Source organism: Sciurus carolinensis, chromosome 4, assembly GCF_902686445.1.
Source record: "Sciurus carolinensis chromosome 4, mSciCar1.2, whole genome shotgun sequence".
Taxonomy (NCBI): Eukaryota; Metazoa; Chordata; class Mammalia; order Rodentia; family Sciuridae; genus Sciurus; species Sciurus carolinensis.
In genome coordinates, this window is record NC_062216.1 from 59215983 (window position 1) to 59232585 (window position 16603).

The 16603-nt window shown below is 46.1% G+C and overlaps 1 protein-coding gene across 1 annotated transcript; it reads left to right on the plus strand.

Moving 5' to 3' along the window:
- Positions 1-293: 293 nt before the first annotated feature.
- Positions 294-15159, plus strand: Rnf122 (ring finger protein 122). Its single transcript, XM_047551089.1, has 6 exons — positions 294-728; positions 6125-6281; positions 11480-11525; positions 11821-11862; positions 13723-13805; positions 14066-15159. The coding sequence occupies exons 1-6, from the start codon at positions 704-706 to the stop codon at positions 14178-14180; spliced, it is 468 nt and encodes a 155-aa protein (XP_047407045.1). The 5' UTR covers positions 294-703; the 3' UTR covers positions 14181-15159.
- The last annotated feature ends 1444 nt before the right edge of the window (positions 15160-16603 follow it).

Consider the following 16603-nt stretch of genomic DNA (forward strand, 5'->3'; position numbering starts at 1 on the left):
ATTGTTCGTTTTCCTCCTGGTCCAACACGGAGGAAGCCGGCCCCCTCCCCCTCTTGGCGTTGCACAGAGCAGCTCACTAAAGTAAGGACCCCTGTCGCCCGAGGTCTGGGAAGGTGGGGCCGGTAGGCGCCCACCTTGAGAAGATGCTCCCCCTTCGGTGGGAAGGGCAGGGCCTGCAAATAATACCCGGGGGCAGGAGGAAGGCTCCCATTGGCCGGAGGGCAGGTGACGAACAGGGGCGGGGTTTGCCTGGGGGCGGGGGGGGCAGAAATAGGCAGGGGGTGTGAGTAGCCGGGTGTCAGTTTCGGAATCCCAGTGCGTTTTCCTCCGCACTGTGAGATCTGAGCCTAGCTTCCAGCTAAAAGCTTTTCTCTCGGCTAGCTGGGAGTTGCTGCCGTCTGGGCACTCCCGCCTGGCTCTGCAGCACTCCACATCTCCCCCAGCCCGAGGCCCTTAGTGCATTTCCTCTGTGGCTCTGTTCCGAGAGACTTTCTGTTTGTTTCCTCCTCTTTCCTCTTTGTTGCTCTGAAAACCGGACTTACTGCAGCCCCCCACTCCGGAGGGAGTTGGACTTTTCGAGAAAGGCGGCTGCCGCACACTGCGCCGGCCGCTCCTGCGAACCCGCTAGCCGCTGCGCCCTCCCCGCCTACCCTCCCCGCCGCCTGCGTTCTTTCGCCCGAGGAGACCCGCCCAGACTTCATTGATGCACCCATTCCAGTGGTGTAACGGTGAGTCTCGGGGCGAGAAGGTGAGCGGACTCTGGGCTGGCCACAGACGCCAAGGGGGCGCAAGGTTTAACGTTAGACGGGCTCGTCTTAGCTCTTAAGTTTTCCATGCACTGGAACGGCAAAGAAGACGACCTGGTGCCCAACTCTGCAGTGCACAGCGCGGAATTTGAAACAATCCAGTTTTAATGTGAGGGCTTGAAGGGGGTCTCTGAAAGTGTGGCGGGCCAGGGGCGTGGGAGCCAAGTGGTTCCCAGCCTTTGTGTGGCTATTCGGCTTTTCTACCCTCTTCCCCTGCCTTTGTGCGCTCAAACTCTGTTCTTTGTTGTGGTGGTTGGAAAATTAAATCCACGCTCGGGCTAGCTTCTCCTAGAGGGAGCTCAAGTTCCCGGTCTGAAACTTTGCAGGCTATTTTAAATATGTATACAGTGCAGCGTGCGGGATAGGGCGCCGGGGTGGCTTCTCTGTCTTTGTTGGGTTCCACTGTCAGCTAGTGGTTCTCTGCCCGTGGAAGACGGATTAGAGTCTCGCTTTACTTAATGAATAAAGTCTTGCAGATATCTCGGCGCCCAGCTATTCCTTGGGTCGGGGCTGGCCTAGAAAGGAGCTCTGCTTTCTGGTCTCGAGGCTAGGCTATGCGGTCTGTTCCCGAGCCTGGGTGGTGACCGCACCTCCAGACCCAATCCCCCATCAGTCGTCCCCCAACCCGGGCCTGGTTGAGACTGCTGAGTTAGTTCATCTCACCTGAGACTTTTTGGCGGTTCAGGTGATATGGATTAGGTCTGGGTCTGAATTTCTAACCGAAACTGCCTGAAACGAGTTTCCTTCCGAACAAGTCACTTTTAAATACCAATACTCAGTCACCCCTCCCCCAGTGGTCCTAGAATCTTGCCCGCGTTTTTCTAATGCTGGGAGTGGGGGAAGCGGGAGAGTCTGGAAGGAGGTGGGAAGCAGCTGGCCTTATTTTGAATGTGGCAGGCTGGTTAGTTAGGAGGGGGGGAAAGATCCATTCTTGAGAGTAGACTCCTGCCAGATCTTGGATTAATTATTTCAAGAGGCTTTTGTTTTAAGGCCGGGTTTGGGCAGCATGTGTATAAGTGTCCCCCATCCCCCTTCTTCCTCCTTTTGCTAGTCGGATCTAATTTCCTGAAAATGAACCAAGCGGTGTGTGATAGGCGGGTAATGTGGGAGAGGGGGCGGAGGATGGGGGTTGAGGAAGGACGGCGCATCCCAGCATCTGGGAAAGATTCCCGTTGGCTGGGAAGGAGAAGCAGTTCCCAGATCCCCTGGTCTTTCTTGGCCAGCCCTTCTCTGACGTCATTCTTGCTCTCAGCCTGCCAGCTGAGATGAGACATTCTGATGTCAGGGCTTTCATAGGTTGGCGGAAACAATGGAACAGAGACTTAGAACTAAGGGACTGTGAGTAACACTGGTCTTTCTTCTGGACTGCTCCCTTTCAAATGAGATTTTAGACCAGGGAAGGTCTTGCTTAATCTTTCACATTTTTTCCCCTGTGGTGCTGAGTATTGAACCTTAGACTGATGTTCATGCTAAAACACAGTTCTACCCCTGCACTGCACACCAGTCTTTATCTTTCACTTCTTAAAGTGACTGACTGATATTGTTCCTTTGACTCCAATGAGGAAGCAACGTCTTTCCCATCCCTTTGGAAAACAGCTGGAACCCCTATTACCTGGGACTGGCATTCTCTGTTCTTGCAAGTTTTAGATCCATATACTTTCACCCCATTTTTCTTTGATAGTACAGTACAAGTAGAGCAGCCCTAATCAGAAAATCCAAAATCTGAGAAGCTGCAAAGTCTGAAACTTTTTGAGCACTGACATGCCATAAAGTGAAAATTCCACACCAAGAAACTGCTTCATGCACAAAATTATTTAAAATATTTTGTAACATTAGCTTCAGGTGATAAGTATAAAGTGTGTATGAAATGTAAGTGAATTTCATCGTTAGACTTGGGTCCCATCTCCAAGATATCTCATTATATATATATATATGCAAATATTCAAAAATCTAAAGAAAAAAATCCAAAGTCTGAAACACTTCTGGTCTCATGCATTTCAGATAAGGACTATTCAAGTTATAATACAAACAAATGAAGTCCCCATAAAGTCCCAAGTGCATTGACCTAGTCCTGAAGCCCCAGGGAAAGCCTTATGAGACAGGAAAAGATGGAAGAGAGATACTGATCAGAAGACTGCTGGGGTCACAGTGCCTTCAGGGTACATGTTATACCCTCTGCAATGGTCACTGTCACAGTTCTGCAAGTCCCAAGAACAGGAAACAAAATTAGGTTTTTTGGGACCCAAAAGATACCAGACTTCAGCTCATGAAAGGTACACAGAACCAACGCAAATGGAGGGAGAGTGGGTTAAGACCACTTATTAGCATCAGTTATTGCTGAGCAAATGGTACAGGTTGTGAGCATTGCACTCAGGAAGCAAAGGGTCATTGAAATAGCACAAAGACTGCCTCTCCTGCCTTAGTTGGGGAGACCTCTAGGGCAGAACACCTCATTAGCATTGAAGATACAGTTTTTTGGAAGGGAAGTCCTGAGGCCCTTTGCCAGTGTGGATTGAAGGTTGGTTCTCTCGGGCCAATCTAGCGTGATCTCCTCATAGAAAATTGATCTTCTTTACCCCATGGAGAGCAAATGTTTGAGTGAGAAGGGGTGGTGAAAGCGTCTCGGTTTCTAATCTCCCCTGGAGTCTAGAAGCAAGGGGCTTTCTATTGAACGCAGCAAAGTTTAGTAGCTCATTATTTTTTAAATTTCCCCTTAATTAAAAAGTCCTTCAGAACAAGAACTTCTTTTGCTTTCTGTTTTCAAACAACGTTTAGGTCAGGGCATAAAGCATGCCTTTAACAATACTTGTTGGTTGACTGGTGATTTATTAGCTGAGGGCACTTTCTGGGCAGTTTTCCCAAACATCAATCTTCTTACTTTCAAGTAGGAGCTTTCGCCAAGGGAACCAGGTTGGATTGAGAAAGCAGGGAGTTATTTATCTATTAACTAGTTACCAAGACAAGCCAAACACTAGGCTAGGCACTGGAGAACATATGAGAATTTAGGTTGGTATCCTCAGACTTGAAGTGTTTGGTCTTGTTAGGACTGTACTCACTTGATGGCTCTTAGTCTTTGTTCTCAGTCTTAGACACACTTCTATTGTGCAACCTAACTTTATATAATAAAAAATCTTTGTGTGTCTCTGCTTTCCTATAGAGTAAGATCATATAATGATTCTTCTATGCTTCTTTGTCCTTACTGTCTATCATAGTGCTTATATAATCAATGCTCAATGAATGTTTAAGTCAAATTAAGTTGATTCTAGGAACAAGTGAGCATCATAAGACACTGAATGAGCAAGGACCAGAATAAGTGATACAGGTTGTGAACACTGTAGGATTCAGGATGAGAGAGCTCTTTGGAGTTACAAAGACCAGGGCTGATAGACTTTAGAAAGGAGGACAGAGTTCTAGGCAGGGAAGACTTCATGAATGAAGGTATGGAGTTAGATGAGGACAAGATTGGGCAAGAAAAATGTTAGGAGAGTGGTCCTAACAATGAGGAAGCATTGAAAATGTTGTGTGGGAAATTGCAAAGGGACCAGGGACATGTTTAAGAGGACTTGAAATCAGACATGCATTTGGAAAGTACATGATAAATGGAGTGAGAGGATGTGTTGGACACGTGGGGAAAATTTGAGAAGATGAATCTGGAAACAGCAATGACAGCAATTAAGAGACAGCAGTGAGTAATGGGTATTTGGAATAGGGATGTGCAATAGGAAGCAACATGGTCTAAAAGAGATTTGTTGAAGGTGATGAAGAGGAATGAGATATACCATGTCAGAGCTGACTTCCAGTCTTTGGAGTCATCCTTCTGCTGAGTTATGGTAGCACTGTTTATTTACCTAATTTTGCAGCATACTAACAATTCCTGACTCCTAACTAAAGCCTCTATGCCTAGAACCCAAGGACATAGAGGCTTTGGGAGCTAGGGCTCCTTAGCTATTTAACTATAGGCAGATCACTTCATAATTATTTTTTTCCCCTGCTGGTGGAGAAAGTGACATTTTGCTGTGGTATTACAAAGATGAAATTGGAAGCCAGACATAGTAGTGTACCTCTGTAGTCCCAGCTACCTGCAAACTAAGGCAGGAGTATTACTTGAGTCTAGGAGTTTCAGGCCAACCTGGGCAACATAGCAATACCTCAACTGTTTAAAAGAAAAAATTTAAATTGGTAGCCTGAGAAAGTTGGGACTTGGGACACAGCAGGTATATTCTTGTTAATAAGGATTCTTCCCTTTCCCTTTCCTACTGCCATTCTAAGCCATCAGCTTTCTATCAGTTCTCTTTCGAGCTCTAAGTTGGCTCCCACCCATCTAGGTGGCCCAGGAGACATGACAGAAAGAAAAGCTTTTCTTTTCCAGCCAAACTTCTCTTTGTACCTTTGCCCAGAGCCTGCTCACGTACCCATGTCAACATGTCAACACCAAATACTGACAAGAGGGAAATGACTGCCACAGTTGGAAGGCCAATCAGGACATATCCCTGAACCATGAGAAAAGGGAAGCAGAGTGACTAGCTGGTGCTTCTCAAACAAACTGTTCAGAGGAGTCATCTGAATCTCTTGTTAAAATATCAATTCTAATTCTTTTATTCTGGGGCGGGTCCAAGATTCTACATGTCTAACAAGCTTCCAGGGTTTGCCATCTCCATAGTAGAACCTTACCATGAGACTGAGTACAAAGGAGGGAGGTGACCAGACCAGTAAGGGAAGCTGCAACTCCCCACCCCCAACCCTCATCTCCACTTTCTGGAACACTGGCCTGGACTTGGAGTGAACAATTTCTATTCTAGTCCTGGCACAGCTTGTCTACTGGAGCAGGTGGCTTAATAATGACAAATGACCTTTGCAATTGCACTTTGCAATTTATGAAGTCTATTTCTTATACTGTCATTTTCAGTCCTCTCTATATTTTGCTGGTTTTCAGATGACAATGTGAAGCTTAGAGAGGCAACTTCTTAAAGGTCATGCAGCTAGCTGGGAAGAGGTGGGTTGAAACCCAGATAATCCTGGCCCTTCACTCTGTGAACTTCTACCCGATGGAACTGGGTTTTCCGTTTTCTCCCTATTGCCTGAATCCTTGATCCCTTTAGATACTTTGTATGGCATTCCATTTCACAGATTGGTTAAATAATTTACCCCAAATCATGAAAAGCTAGTACTGGTTAAAGCTGGAATATTAGCTCAAGCCACTGAATCAGAGGTTTAGGAACTTGAGCTTGCAATTATGCTCTCCATTCCTGCTGACACAGTATGCCATCACCCTCGGGTAAATTTCCAAGTCTAATATTATTTTTCTTCTTCCTTTGCAGGGTGTTTTTGTGGCCTGGGACTGGTTAGCACCAACAAGTCCTGCTCAATGCCACCCATCAGTTTCCAAGACCTTCCTCTCAACATTTATATGGTCATCTTTGGCACTGGCATCTTTGTCTTCATGCTCAGCCTCATCTTCTGCTGCTATTTTATCAGGTGGGTGGGTAGCTGGCTTACCTAGGGAAGGAGTCAAGGAGGAGGAGGCCAGGTTAGAGTCACTCTAAGGCTGGAACCTCAGGCCTCAGGCTGGAATCACTGCTGGGAGGACATGGCTAAGCCTGCTCCTCTCTGGGACCTTGAGGCCTACTATTTCTATTTATATTAGCCAATCAAGCTGTCCCAGAACATATAAGGTCACCAAGGTTGGACTGTATCCCATCTCTGGGCCAGTTATTAGAAACTTGCCTAGAATTACTGTCTGGCTGTGTGGTATAGTTGGTGGTCCCTAAGTATCCTTCTCTCCTCCCTACTCATGCCCTCTGGGATGCCAGGACATCTATTACACCAGAGGCATGTTTCTCTGCCCTCCTGGGAAATTCTGTTGTCAACTCCTCATGTTTATATTAGCAAGCTGATGTCTGGAGAGCTGTGTTGATTCTACCTTGGAAGCTTTTATTTTGGAGAGTGGGGGGGTGGGATGAGAAATGTCACTTATTCTTAATTACTTAGGGATTCAGGGAGAGACTTGAGGTTGGCAGGGGTAACCAAGCTCCAGGAATTGTTTCTTTTCACGCTGTTGGAGGACATGGGAACTGGTGGCTATTTTCTTAAAAAAAAAAAAAAAAAAGCGGGGGGGCACTTTGATATTCAGAGTGGAATTCAGGGTAGTAGTGTTTCTGATAATATAGGACTGTCCTGTATGTTGGAGAGCGTTGGACATCCCCAGCCAATAGAAAATGTGACAACTGACCCCCTCCCCTACCACACATATTACCGAATGCCTGTGTACATGTAAGCTGGGGTCTAGGCCAGTGTCTGATTAAATCATTTCAGGAGATTAAGGAAAAGGCCCTTGTTCCCCACTGAGATGCCCTGCTGGACGGGTCCTTCAGCTTTAAGGCTGCTAGAGGGGAGCGGCAGACACTTGTCCATATGCCTCAAGGAAGGGGACTAATGTCCCCTCAGGCATTTCTCCAAAGTCCTTTTCAAAACGGGTCCCTAGGATTAGAATTTTCCACTTAAGTCCATGCAAAGAAAATAATGGTTTACCTTCCCTCTTGTACAATTGAGTGTTAAATTTGCATTTCATAATTAAGTGGGGGTAAGAATAGACTTCTAGCATCTCTTCTTCCCTCCCCTTCTTCATTTTCCTAAACCCTAAGTTTTCTCCCTCAAACTTGTCTGATTACCAACCTATTCCTACAAACCTCTGTTTCAAACCACTCACTCAGTTTCCTCAAAAGCCAAAGGTGAATACATAGTAAATGTTAAAGACTTATTTAGGATGAGATTGGAAGGAGTTCATAAAACCAACTCTATTTGAACCCTTCCCACATGCACAAACACACGTACGTATGTGCCAAACAGCAGAGATGATCCAGAGATGATCCCTCCAGTCAGGAAGTGGGTGACAAGGGAGTGGGTTCATTTCCTAACTCTGCCACTAATAGGTATAACCTTAGGTTTTCAGCTACTGTTTACCAAGAGCTTTCCTTTGTTTCAGGCATTGTGGTCAGCATTTTGTAAACCATTTAGTTCACCAGCTTCTCTGAACAGTCCTCTGGTTTAGTTATTAGCTCATGTATAAATGAAGACATTCATGCTCAGTTAAGGACTTGCCCAAGGTCACACATCAAGGGAGATGCCACCAGTGGGCTAGCGTGGTAACGATTAGCTAGTCTTTTAGATTCCTTCCATAGGTGTGCTCTATGAGTCTAATTCCTTGCATGGGAAGTGGAGGAACTTCTGCACCATTATTTGTATCCCCTTATAGCTGGGCATTGGAGTCCTGCAGAAGCACAGGCTAGGGAACCATGTGTCACTGATTTGTTTCTCTTTGGCTGGAGTAAAAGAACAGAGCAGTAACCACATGATACTAAAAGCCATCCTCACTGTGGTGCTGCTTGGGGCCACCTGTCCCTTCTGCGGTAATCTGCTCTTTTATCACCCTGCCCCCCATCCTGCAGCCTGCCCAAAACCAGTTGATCCTGGAGCTTCATGGTTCCAGAGGCTCACTAGTTTGTGGTATGTGTACCTATATATAGAAAGACACACAAGCATAGAAGCCACTTCCTCTCCCTGCTTCTCAGTTTCCTCCTCTGCCAAAATAGGCCCATGACCGCTGCTCCTGACCTGTGAGCTCATCGGCCAAAGCCAGCCTCTGCTTCCCTGCTGCCCAGTGCTCCTTCTCCCCCTCAGAGGAGCTGACCTCTGCCCCGCACAGGATGGAGGGGCCAGTGAAGTACAAATGGGCAGGAAAGAAACAATTATTTTCAGGACCTGGCTTCATTGTTTCTTCTAAAAGGGAAAAGAGGAAAGGGAGAGCCTGCTGGCAGTAGCTAGGGATGGTCTCATTGAATTCTGAGTATTTTTAGTTGCTTTGCTCAGCCAACAGCTGAGAGGGCCACCTGTCCATCCCCAACTGGGATGGCCCGAGATCTTTGCTTTTTCCTCTCTTTTCCTTGAAACATTTTGGAGCCCCAATTTTATCATAATCTAAACTTCCCTGAGCTGAAATCTTTATGCAAGATAAAGGTAGCCCTTCTCCATACTGAGGGTTCTGAAGGATCCCTGAATATGGCCATCACAGGGAACCAGCAGGGTGAGACAGGTGAGGGTTGGGGAGGATACCTTAGGCACCAAGGTACAGCAAGCAGAGAGGCACCACAGATAGTCCACAAGTTCAGCCATGTTGCAGGTGAGGTATCTGAGCATCAAAAGAGGCATGGCATCCCTCTTTCTCCCAGAAAGTTAAAAACACAGGCTTGGAATTAAGGATGTAGTTCAGCAGTGGAGTGCTCATCTAGCACATTTGAGGCTCCTGATTTGATCCCTAGCACTGCAAAACAAAACAAAAACACCACACAGGCTCTTCATCACTTCCTTATGTACTATGCACATAACTGGTAATGAAGCAGCAGTGTCCTTTTCCCTCAGACAGTGGCTTTAAGTTCCCTGATAACACATCCACCTTTCCTCAGCTTAACTCACTGTCAGTCAGGTAACAGGTTAGCTCACTTAAGCTTTGGATGCATCTTCTCTGCTCCTTTGATTTGGAGTTGGGAAGGAGACACATGCATGATGTATGAATATATTTTCTGGACCATAATGGAAAGAAGGGGAAAGGGACAGTGGTTGTGCTTCCCCAGCCCCAAGCCCCCGGCAGGAGTCCACTTGGACTGAACTTCTCCAGAGGCTCTAGGAACATATGACCTTGCCGGGTCATCTGACTTCCTATCAGGAAGAATGGAGGAGGCTGGCTGCCCCACCTCATCTAACATACACTGTGCCTAAGCCATAGCTCTGCCTGTACCACCCTCACATCAGTTTCAGCCTCTCTAAAGCCTATGGGGCATCTTCACACCTGCTGTGACTGAACCTCTCCATGATTCAAGGTTCTCTTTTTCTAGCTTGGGTCAGCAATCCTTTTTCTGTACAGAGTCAGATAGTAAATATTTCAGGCTTTGTGGGCCATGGGGTTTCTATCACAACCACCCAGCTCTTCTGTTTACATGCCAAAGAAGTGCTGGTACCATTTAATTGGGCACTGAAATTTGAATTTCATGTTTTCTTGAGGCACTGAGGATGGAATCCAGGGCCTTACATATGCTAGGGAAGTGCTCTACCACTGAGCCACATCCCCAACCCTGAAATTCATGTATTTTTATGTCACAAGATATAATTCTTTTTTTGTTACTAGTTTGTTTTTATGAGATATTCTTCTATTTTCTTTTTTGTGGAACTGGGGTCAAACCTAGGGTCTTGCACATGCTAGGCCCTACCACTGAGCTACAACCCCCAGCCCTCTTTACTTCTATTTTCAAGCATTGAAGAATAAAACCTATTCTTAGTTTCTGGGTTCTGTAAAAACTGTGAATGAGGTGAATTTGCCCCTTAGATTGTCCGTACTATAATTTGGTGAGTTTTTGATGCTTCCTTCCAGTAACCCAGGTCAGGGTTAGAAATAATAAGTGAGGGTTGGGAGCGTAGCCCAGTGGTAAAGCTTGTGTGCTTAGCATATGGCAAAAAATAAAAAAAAAGAGAGAAAGAAAGGGAAGAAAGGGAGGAAAGAAGGAGGGAGGGAGGGAGGAAGGAAAGAAGGAAGGAAAAGAGAGTGCCCCATCAGGTTCTATCTTATTGCCCAGGCATAGGAGGCCATCTAAAGGTACCTGCTGTCACAGTAAAAGTTTCCCCCATTAAAACAGCACAAAATTTGTGCATAATTATGGTCCCAGCCATTTTCATAGTAAGCCATTCAGAGAGTCTTAGACCTTATGAGATGTGAAGGTGTGTCCCAAGATCAGATCTCATTCTCAGGACTACGATGTATCCAACCTAATTGGGGGGAACAGGTGATATTCTGTGGTAAAAAGAATAGACTCTGTAATCATTTGGACTTTGATTCAAATCCAGACTCAGCTGCCAACTAGATCCGTGAAATTTGGGCAAATTACTTAGCTTCTTAGGGTTTCATTTTTATCACACATAAAAAGGAAATTTTCTCCGTCTTAGAGTTATTTGGATTCAGTGAGAACAAATTCAGCTAGGTCGGTGTCCAAGCAACATGTAGCACATACCCGATGAACTATTATGCCATTGCTATTAGTAACAACATGCCATGTTTTGGCTACGGCGAGGTAGGCTCTTTGCAGGCCACCAGCTTAAAATGAAGAGGTGAAAACAAAGAAGGCATCGTCTGGATTGTTTGTTTGGCACTGAAGGGAAGAGTGTGCTTTGGTTCCAGAGTACTTGTGTTTTCCAAGTGGAAAATTCCTCTGGGTCAAATGAGACTTCTTATCCTGCTACCCTGGCTTTATAGAAGGATCCCTTTTAAGAATATCTAACTTCTTCTCTACAGTTGGTAAGCACATTGTTGATCTGTATAGTTTGGATACCTGAAAGAATTTACCTGCTGGCAAAGGGCAGGGACAGTCACTGGGCTATCTGGGATGTTCTGCCAGAGAGTCTCCCAGACTGTATGGTTTCTGGCATTGAATCAATAAGAGGCTTACTCTTTAGTCAACTCTGGGTGACCTGGATGGATCAGAACCTTATTCCATGGCATCTAGGAGACAAGCATCCCTCCTTACTCCCAGAAGAATGCCCAAGCATCCAGCCAGCCTGTGCTGCTTTGATTGCTCTTTTAATGCAAAAACATAATAATCCTTTCTCTTACCCTTTTCTTTTTCCTCCAGCAAACTCCGGAACCAGGCACAGAGTGAACGATATGGCTATAAGGAGGTAAATGCCAACTTTTTCCCTGACAGTTGCTCCTCTACCACTTGTTATGCAAGGAGGAAGCAGAAGGGCAAGCCCAAGCTCCTCTAGTCTGGATCCCCTTGACGTCCTCTCTGGGCCTTCCCAAGACTGGCTCCTTTCACAGTCCTCAGGTCAGGCTTGCCCCAAACAATACAGAGCCCTCCTCCTTCATGGGAACAAAGGAAACGCTCCATGAAAGACCAGTACTCCCTTCACTGGTCCATCCTCCAGGCCCTAGTGTTGGTTCCTTCAGACATCTTTCCTCCTCTTTTTCCAGGTGGTGCTTAAAGGTGATGCCAAAAAGTTGCAGCTCTATGGGGTAAGTGTCCCGGGTTGGCATGCAAGAGATCCCCAGCAGGTAAGGTAAATAGCACCTTTCTTCAGCTCTCAGCCAGGACCTTTTCAAGATTATTTTTAGTTCCTGTTTTTGTATTTGCTTTAGCCAAATAAAAGGGACTCATCCCAGCAGTAATCAATATGTGGAATTCATTATGGGTAGAAACAGCTCATGCAGGGGGAAAAAAGGGTTGGGGGGTGTTTCACACAAGGATCTGGGTTAGTAGTGACACCATGGCCCCAGGAATCCTACAGTACATAATCTTCAAGGGTGCTCCACAGTGCTCCACACCATAGGAAAATTTCCACCAACTTTCCCACATTCTGCTCCCATGTCCTGGTTTTTCACTAAAGAAAATAAAGTTCTTTTACCAGTGTATAGATCCTGACTTGTGAATGAATCCCAATGGCTCCTTCCTGTTTCTCCTCCATTTCCCAGATTCCCACATACACACTGCTTCCCTGGGTTCTTCAACTCTGACCCTTAATTGGCCATTTCCCGATCCTTTCCCACCTAGACCTTTGAGGTCACCTAATCCATTTCCCAAGGCTTTCCTCTGTAACCACAGACACTCCTAATCAGAGAGCATTTGTGGTTGTCTGGGAGTGTGGAGGATGCCAGCATCACCAGACACAAGACTGCCCAGACATGGCCTCATTGCATTTTTATTTTTGATGTCTGCTGTGACACCCAGGCAAGTTCAAGTGGTTTCTAGGCCGTCTTTAGAAGAATAATTCAACTGAAATCATGGAGGCTGATATCTAAGAACTCACGTCTGAATTAAAAGAATGTAACTGACCATATTCACCACATCCCTTTCCTTACTTGTACTATTTTGGATAAATGCCTCCATGTTCCATGTATTAGACTATAGAAAGGATTTGAAACTGTTCTCCTAGTACAGCACTGTCCAGTGGAAATTTATGTGACAACAGAAGTGTTCTGTACCTGTCCTGTCCAGTAGGGGAATCATCAGCCACCTCTAGCACCTGAGCATTTGAAATGGGGCTGCCTACTGGTAGAGCAGGAGGGAGGCCACCAATTCCGTTTCAAAGCAGCTTTGAGCCAGCCAAGTAGACCACATGAGCGAAGCTCACTCTCCTGAGTTGGAAAAATCTATAAACAAGAAGCTATCATGGAAATTAAACGGTGGCAGACATGTCCAAGGAATACTGCAAGGATTTGCTCTCTTTATAAATCAAGTGATAGATGAATGTGTGGAAAGGGCAACGGGAGCAGCAGAACAACATTGGAATCGTGCTAACATGGGTTATAGTATAGGAAATAGTATCATACTTAGAAACCTTAGCATGAGTATAAATGATGGCTGTTCAGCAGAGAAATCCATGTCCCGTCTCCAAAAGACCTGTTTTAGTACAATATCATAAAACTTGGGAAAATTGGGTTTTATGGATTTATTTTTCTTTTCTCTTTTTGTTTGATTGTTTTGTGGTTCTGGATCAAACTCAGGGTCCTGCACATGCTAACCATGCACTCTTACCACTAATCTGTGCCTTCAGCCCACATCATTTATATTAAACTCTAGGTTAAATAAACCTTTATAATAATCAAGAAAGAAAAAAATGTGGCTACTGCAACTGATAAACTAAATTTATTTAACTTTGTCTTATCTTAGTTCATTTAAATTTAAGCTGCCACATGGGGTTAATGACTACCAATTCTGTCAATAGAGTTTTATAAAATAGGGCTAGTTTCTCTGGTTGACAGAGGAGACTGGGTTAGAACTGAGTTTTCTTGGCTGTGGACGAGATGAGGACATCCAGGATGGGTGAGTGAGGTGCTTCTCCAGTCTCCTCTGACATGTCCCCTTTCTCTCTGCAGCAGACCTGTGCAGTCTGTCTGGAAGACTTCAAGGGAAAGGACGAGTTGGGTGTGCTCCCATGCCAACATGCCTTTCACCGCAAGTATGTGGGGGTGTGGCCAGGGTTGCCTTGTGAAGAAGAAATAATCAGGGAGTATTTTCTAGAAACTTCCAGTCCTTGCTACCTCCCATCTCCCCCTTGCCAGTGATGCCCTAGATTCTATCTTGTCTGGACACCGGCAAGCCAGAGCTATTAGGTTGGAGCAGGCATAGGGATGTTGTTCTTCAAGAAGCAGTGGGACTGAGAAGCTGCTGGAACTGTCTGAGGGATATTCTTAGAAACGACAATTCTGTTGTTCACAGGTGCCTAGTGAAATGGCTGGAAGTGCGCTGTGTCTGCCCCATGTGCAACAAGCCCATCGCTGGCCCCACAGAGGCCACTCAGAGCATCGGGATCCTATTAGATGAACTGGTGTGAGGGCTGCCTCTACACCAAGACCTGGAGAAGATTTCTTGCCACGTGGGCACCTGGTCCCTCTTGCACAGCTACTATGAACAAATTTTGGATGGTGATGGTCATGCTCACCCAAGGGGGAGGATGACACAGGGCTGGCCTTCCACCAGCAGGGCGAGACTGGTGCCAGCCTCGCCCTACCTTTCTGCCTCCCGAAACCTCCTTCCCTATTACTCAGTACTGATGAACTCAACCAGCCAGACCTCTATATCCTGGCTCTGGACTATCTTGTCCATGCTCTGGGAAGAAATCCATCTTTATCTGGCTGTGAACATGGAGCACCCTATTTCAAGGTTTTCCATGGAAGGCAAGCTTCCCTGACCTAGAAGCAATGAGCTGACTCTGTCACACTTCTAACATCTCATCCCCACTCCTCACAGGAGGTTAGAAGGGAAGGAAGGAGAGATCAAGGAACCATGCACTTCCACTGGAGGTGAGGGAGGCTCTGCATGAAATAGGGAAGAGCAGGGACCTATAAAAGGAAAAAGTCAATGTTTACATGGAACCTATTGAAATAAAGGCTGGCCGTCTGGCTGGCTGTCTACAGGGTGATGGGGGCTGATCCCTTCCCCTGCTAGGATCTGAGGTGCTATCTATCCATTCTCTCCCTCTTCCTCAATCTCAGAGCTTCCTATTCCATGTTGGGGTGAGAGCCCCTCTTGAGGAAGGGTTTTTCCTACACACAGCCTGATTCCCAGGGGCTTTTTCTAAAGGAGCAAAAGGGGTCTGGAGACGGGTGTCTGGAGGTTCCAGCAGCAAGATACCTGCTTCTGCTTTGTAAATAGTATTTTTATACTTCATCCTCACCATCTCAGGCTTTACATGTGGGATCCCCAGAATTCTGGGTTGGGAAAGGCTTCTGTCCCTCCCCAGAGTGGGCTTGGGTGGGAAAAAGTTATGTATTTAAAGAAAATTAAATTTAATAACAAGTTTCTCTAATCGACTTTTGCCTGTGGTTATAGCCTGGACCTGTTGGCTTCTGTATTGATGGAGGGAACAAAGCTCCCTCACTGCCTCTTCCTATTTCCCCCTACCAAAATCAGACGCATACCCACTCACTGGAACATCCTTGCCTTCTATATGACATCTAGAAGTGTTGTGTGCTGTGTGCACTCGGATCTTGCACCCATGCCCTCCACCTTTCCCAAGAGGGTGCTGAATCAACAGAGGGCGTGCCAAGTGAGAATGTCAGGAACAATTTCCTGGCAGTCTTAAGCATGAAGCAGCTGGGCCCTGGCTGCCCTCTGCTCAGTGAAAAGGGGTGATGCCAGTGGCCATCCAGGGGAAAAGCCCTGGGTGCTGCGCACAGGCTGAATATTTGCTAAGAAAAATATGGTGTGCTGGTGAGTCATCTGTGCAAGAGATGCCCATACAGAAAGTGACAGGCCCCAAGGGCACCTTTGTGCTTGTGTGATATGGGATACGGGCACATTTTGCATTTGTGTTGGACAGTCCCAAGGGGCAGCTGGGGCACCTGGCAGTCCTAGTGAAGTCATCACCACCTCTCTTGGTGGGATCATCTGCCCTTTAAGGGTGCACTTGTTCTTGCCCCCGCTTCCTCCTCACACTCCGGGGTGACCCGGCTCCTCCTCAAAACTTGACCCTGCTGCTTTCTGCCACCAACCTCATGGGGCCTTTTCTTTCTTCGCAGAGACATTGATTCCTTTAGCACTTTCAGCTTATTTTAGTGTAGGGAACAAAAATGCATTGCTGAAGCAAAACCTTCCCTCAGCTCCTGCCCTAGCCTCATGGTGGAAGTACTGCTGACATCAGGAGGAATAACAGGTGGTCAGAGGTTGGCTTCAACTCTCCTACCTCACCATCTCCCCTTCCTCTTCAAGACAATTCATCAGTGTTGAATTAATTAGTGTTAACATAATTCAGATGAAAATGTTAGCACTGAAATGTGTGTTTCACAGATTTTCAATGTCCTGAGGTCAAAATGATGGGGAAAAATGCCTGTCACTTTTGTTCAGTTCAAGCAGTGTGTCCACACAGAAAAGAGGATATTGTTTAGCTGATTGGCTATGAATTGGCAGCAGCTGAGCACAAACAGTAAAATCATAATTCCCAAATACATAGTCATCAGTGCGGTCTCGTCATTCAGTTCAGGGTTTTCAGAACACATGCTACCCCAGGCACTGAGAGACAGAACAGTCCTTGCCTTGGGGAAGCAGTGTAAGTACTGCACTTCGGGTGAGCATGCTTGTATGGCAGAGAAATTCTTAGTTCAACTGCTGTGGAAGCAACAGCAGAGGGGTGCCTGCTGGAATATGATGCCTGAGCCTCTGGAGAGCAGTAGTATGGCCAAAGTCATGCAAGAATTAACCAGCCTATTTTGGACTAGGGAATGCAAACAATTTTGTACAAAGTTGAGTCAGGGAAAG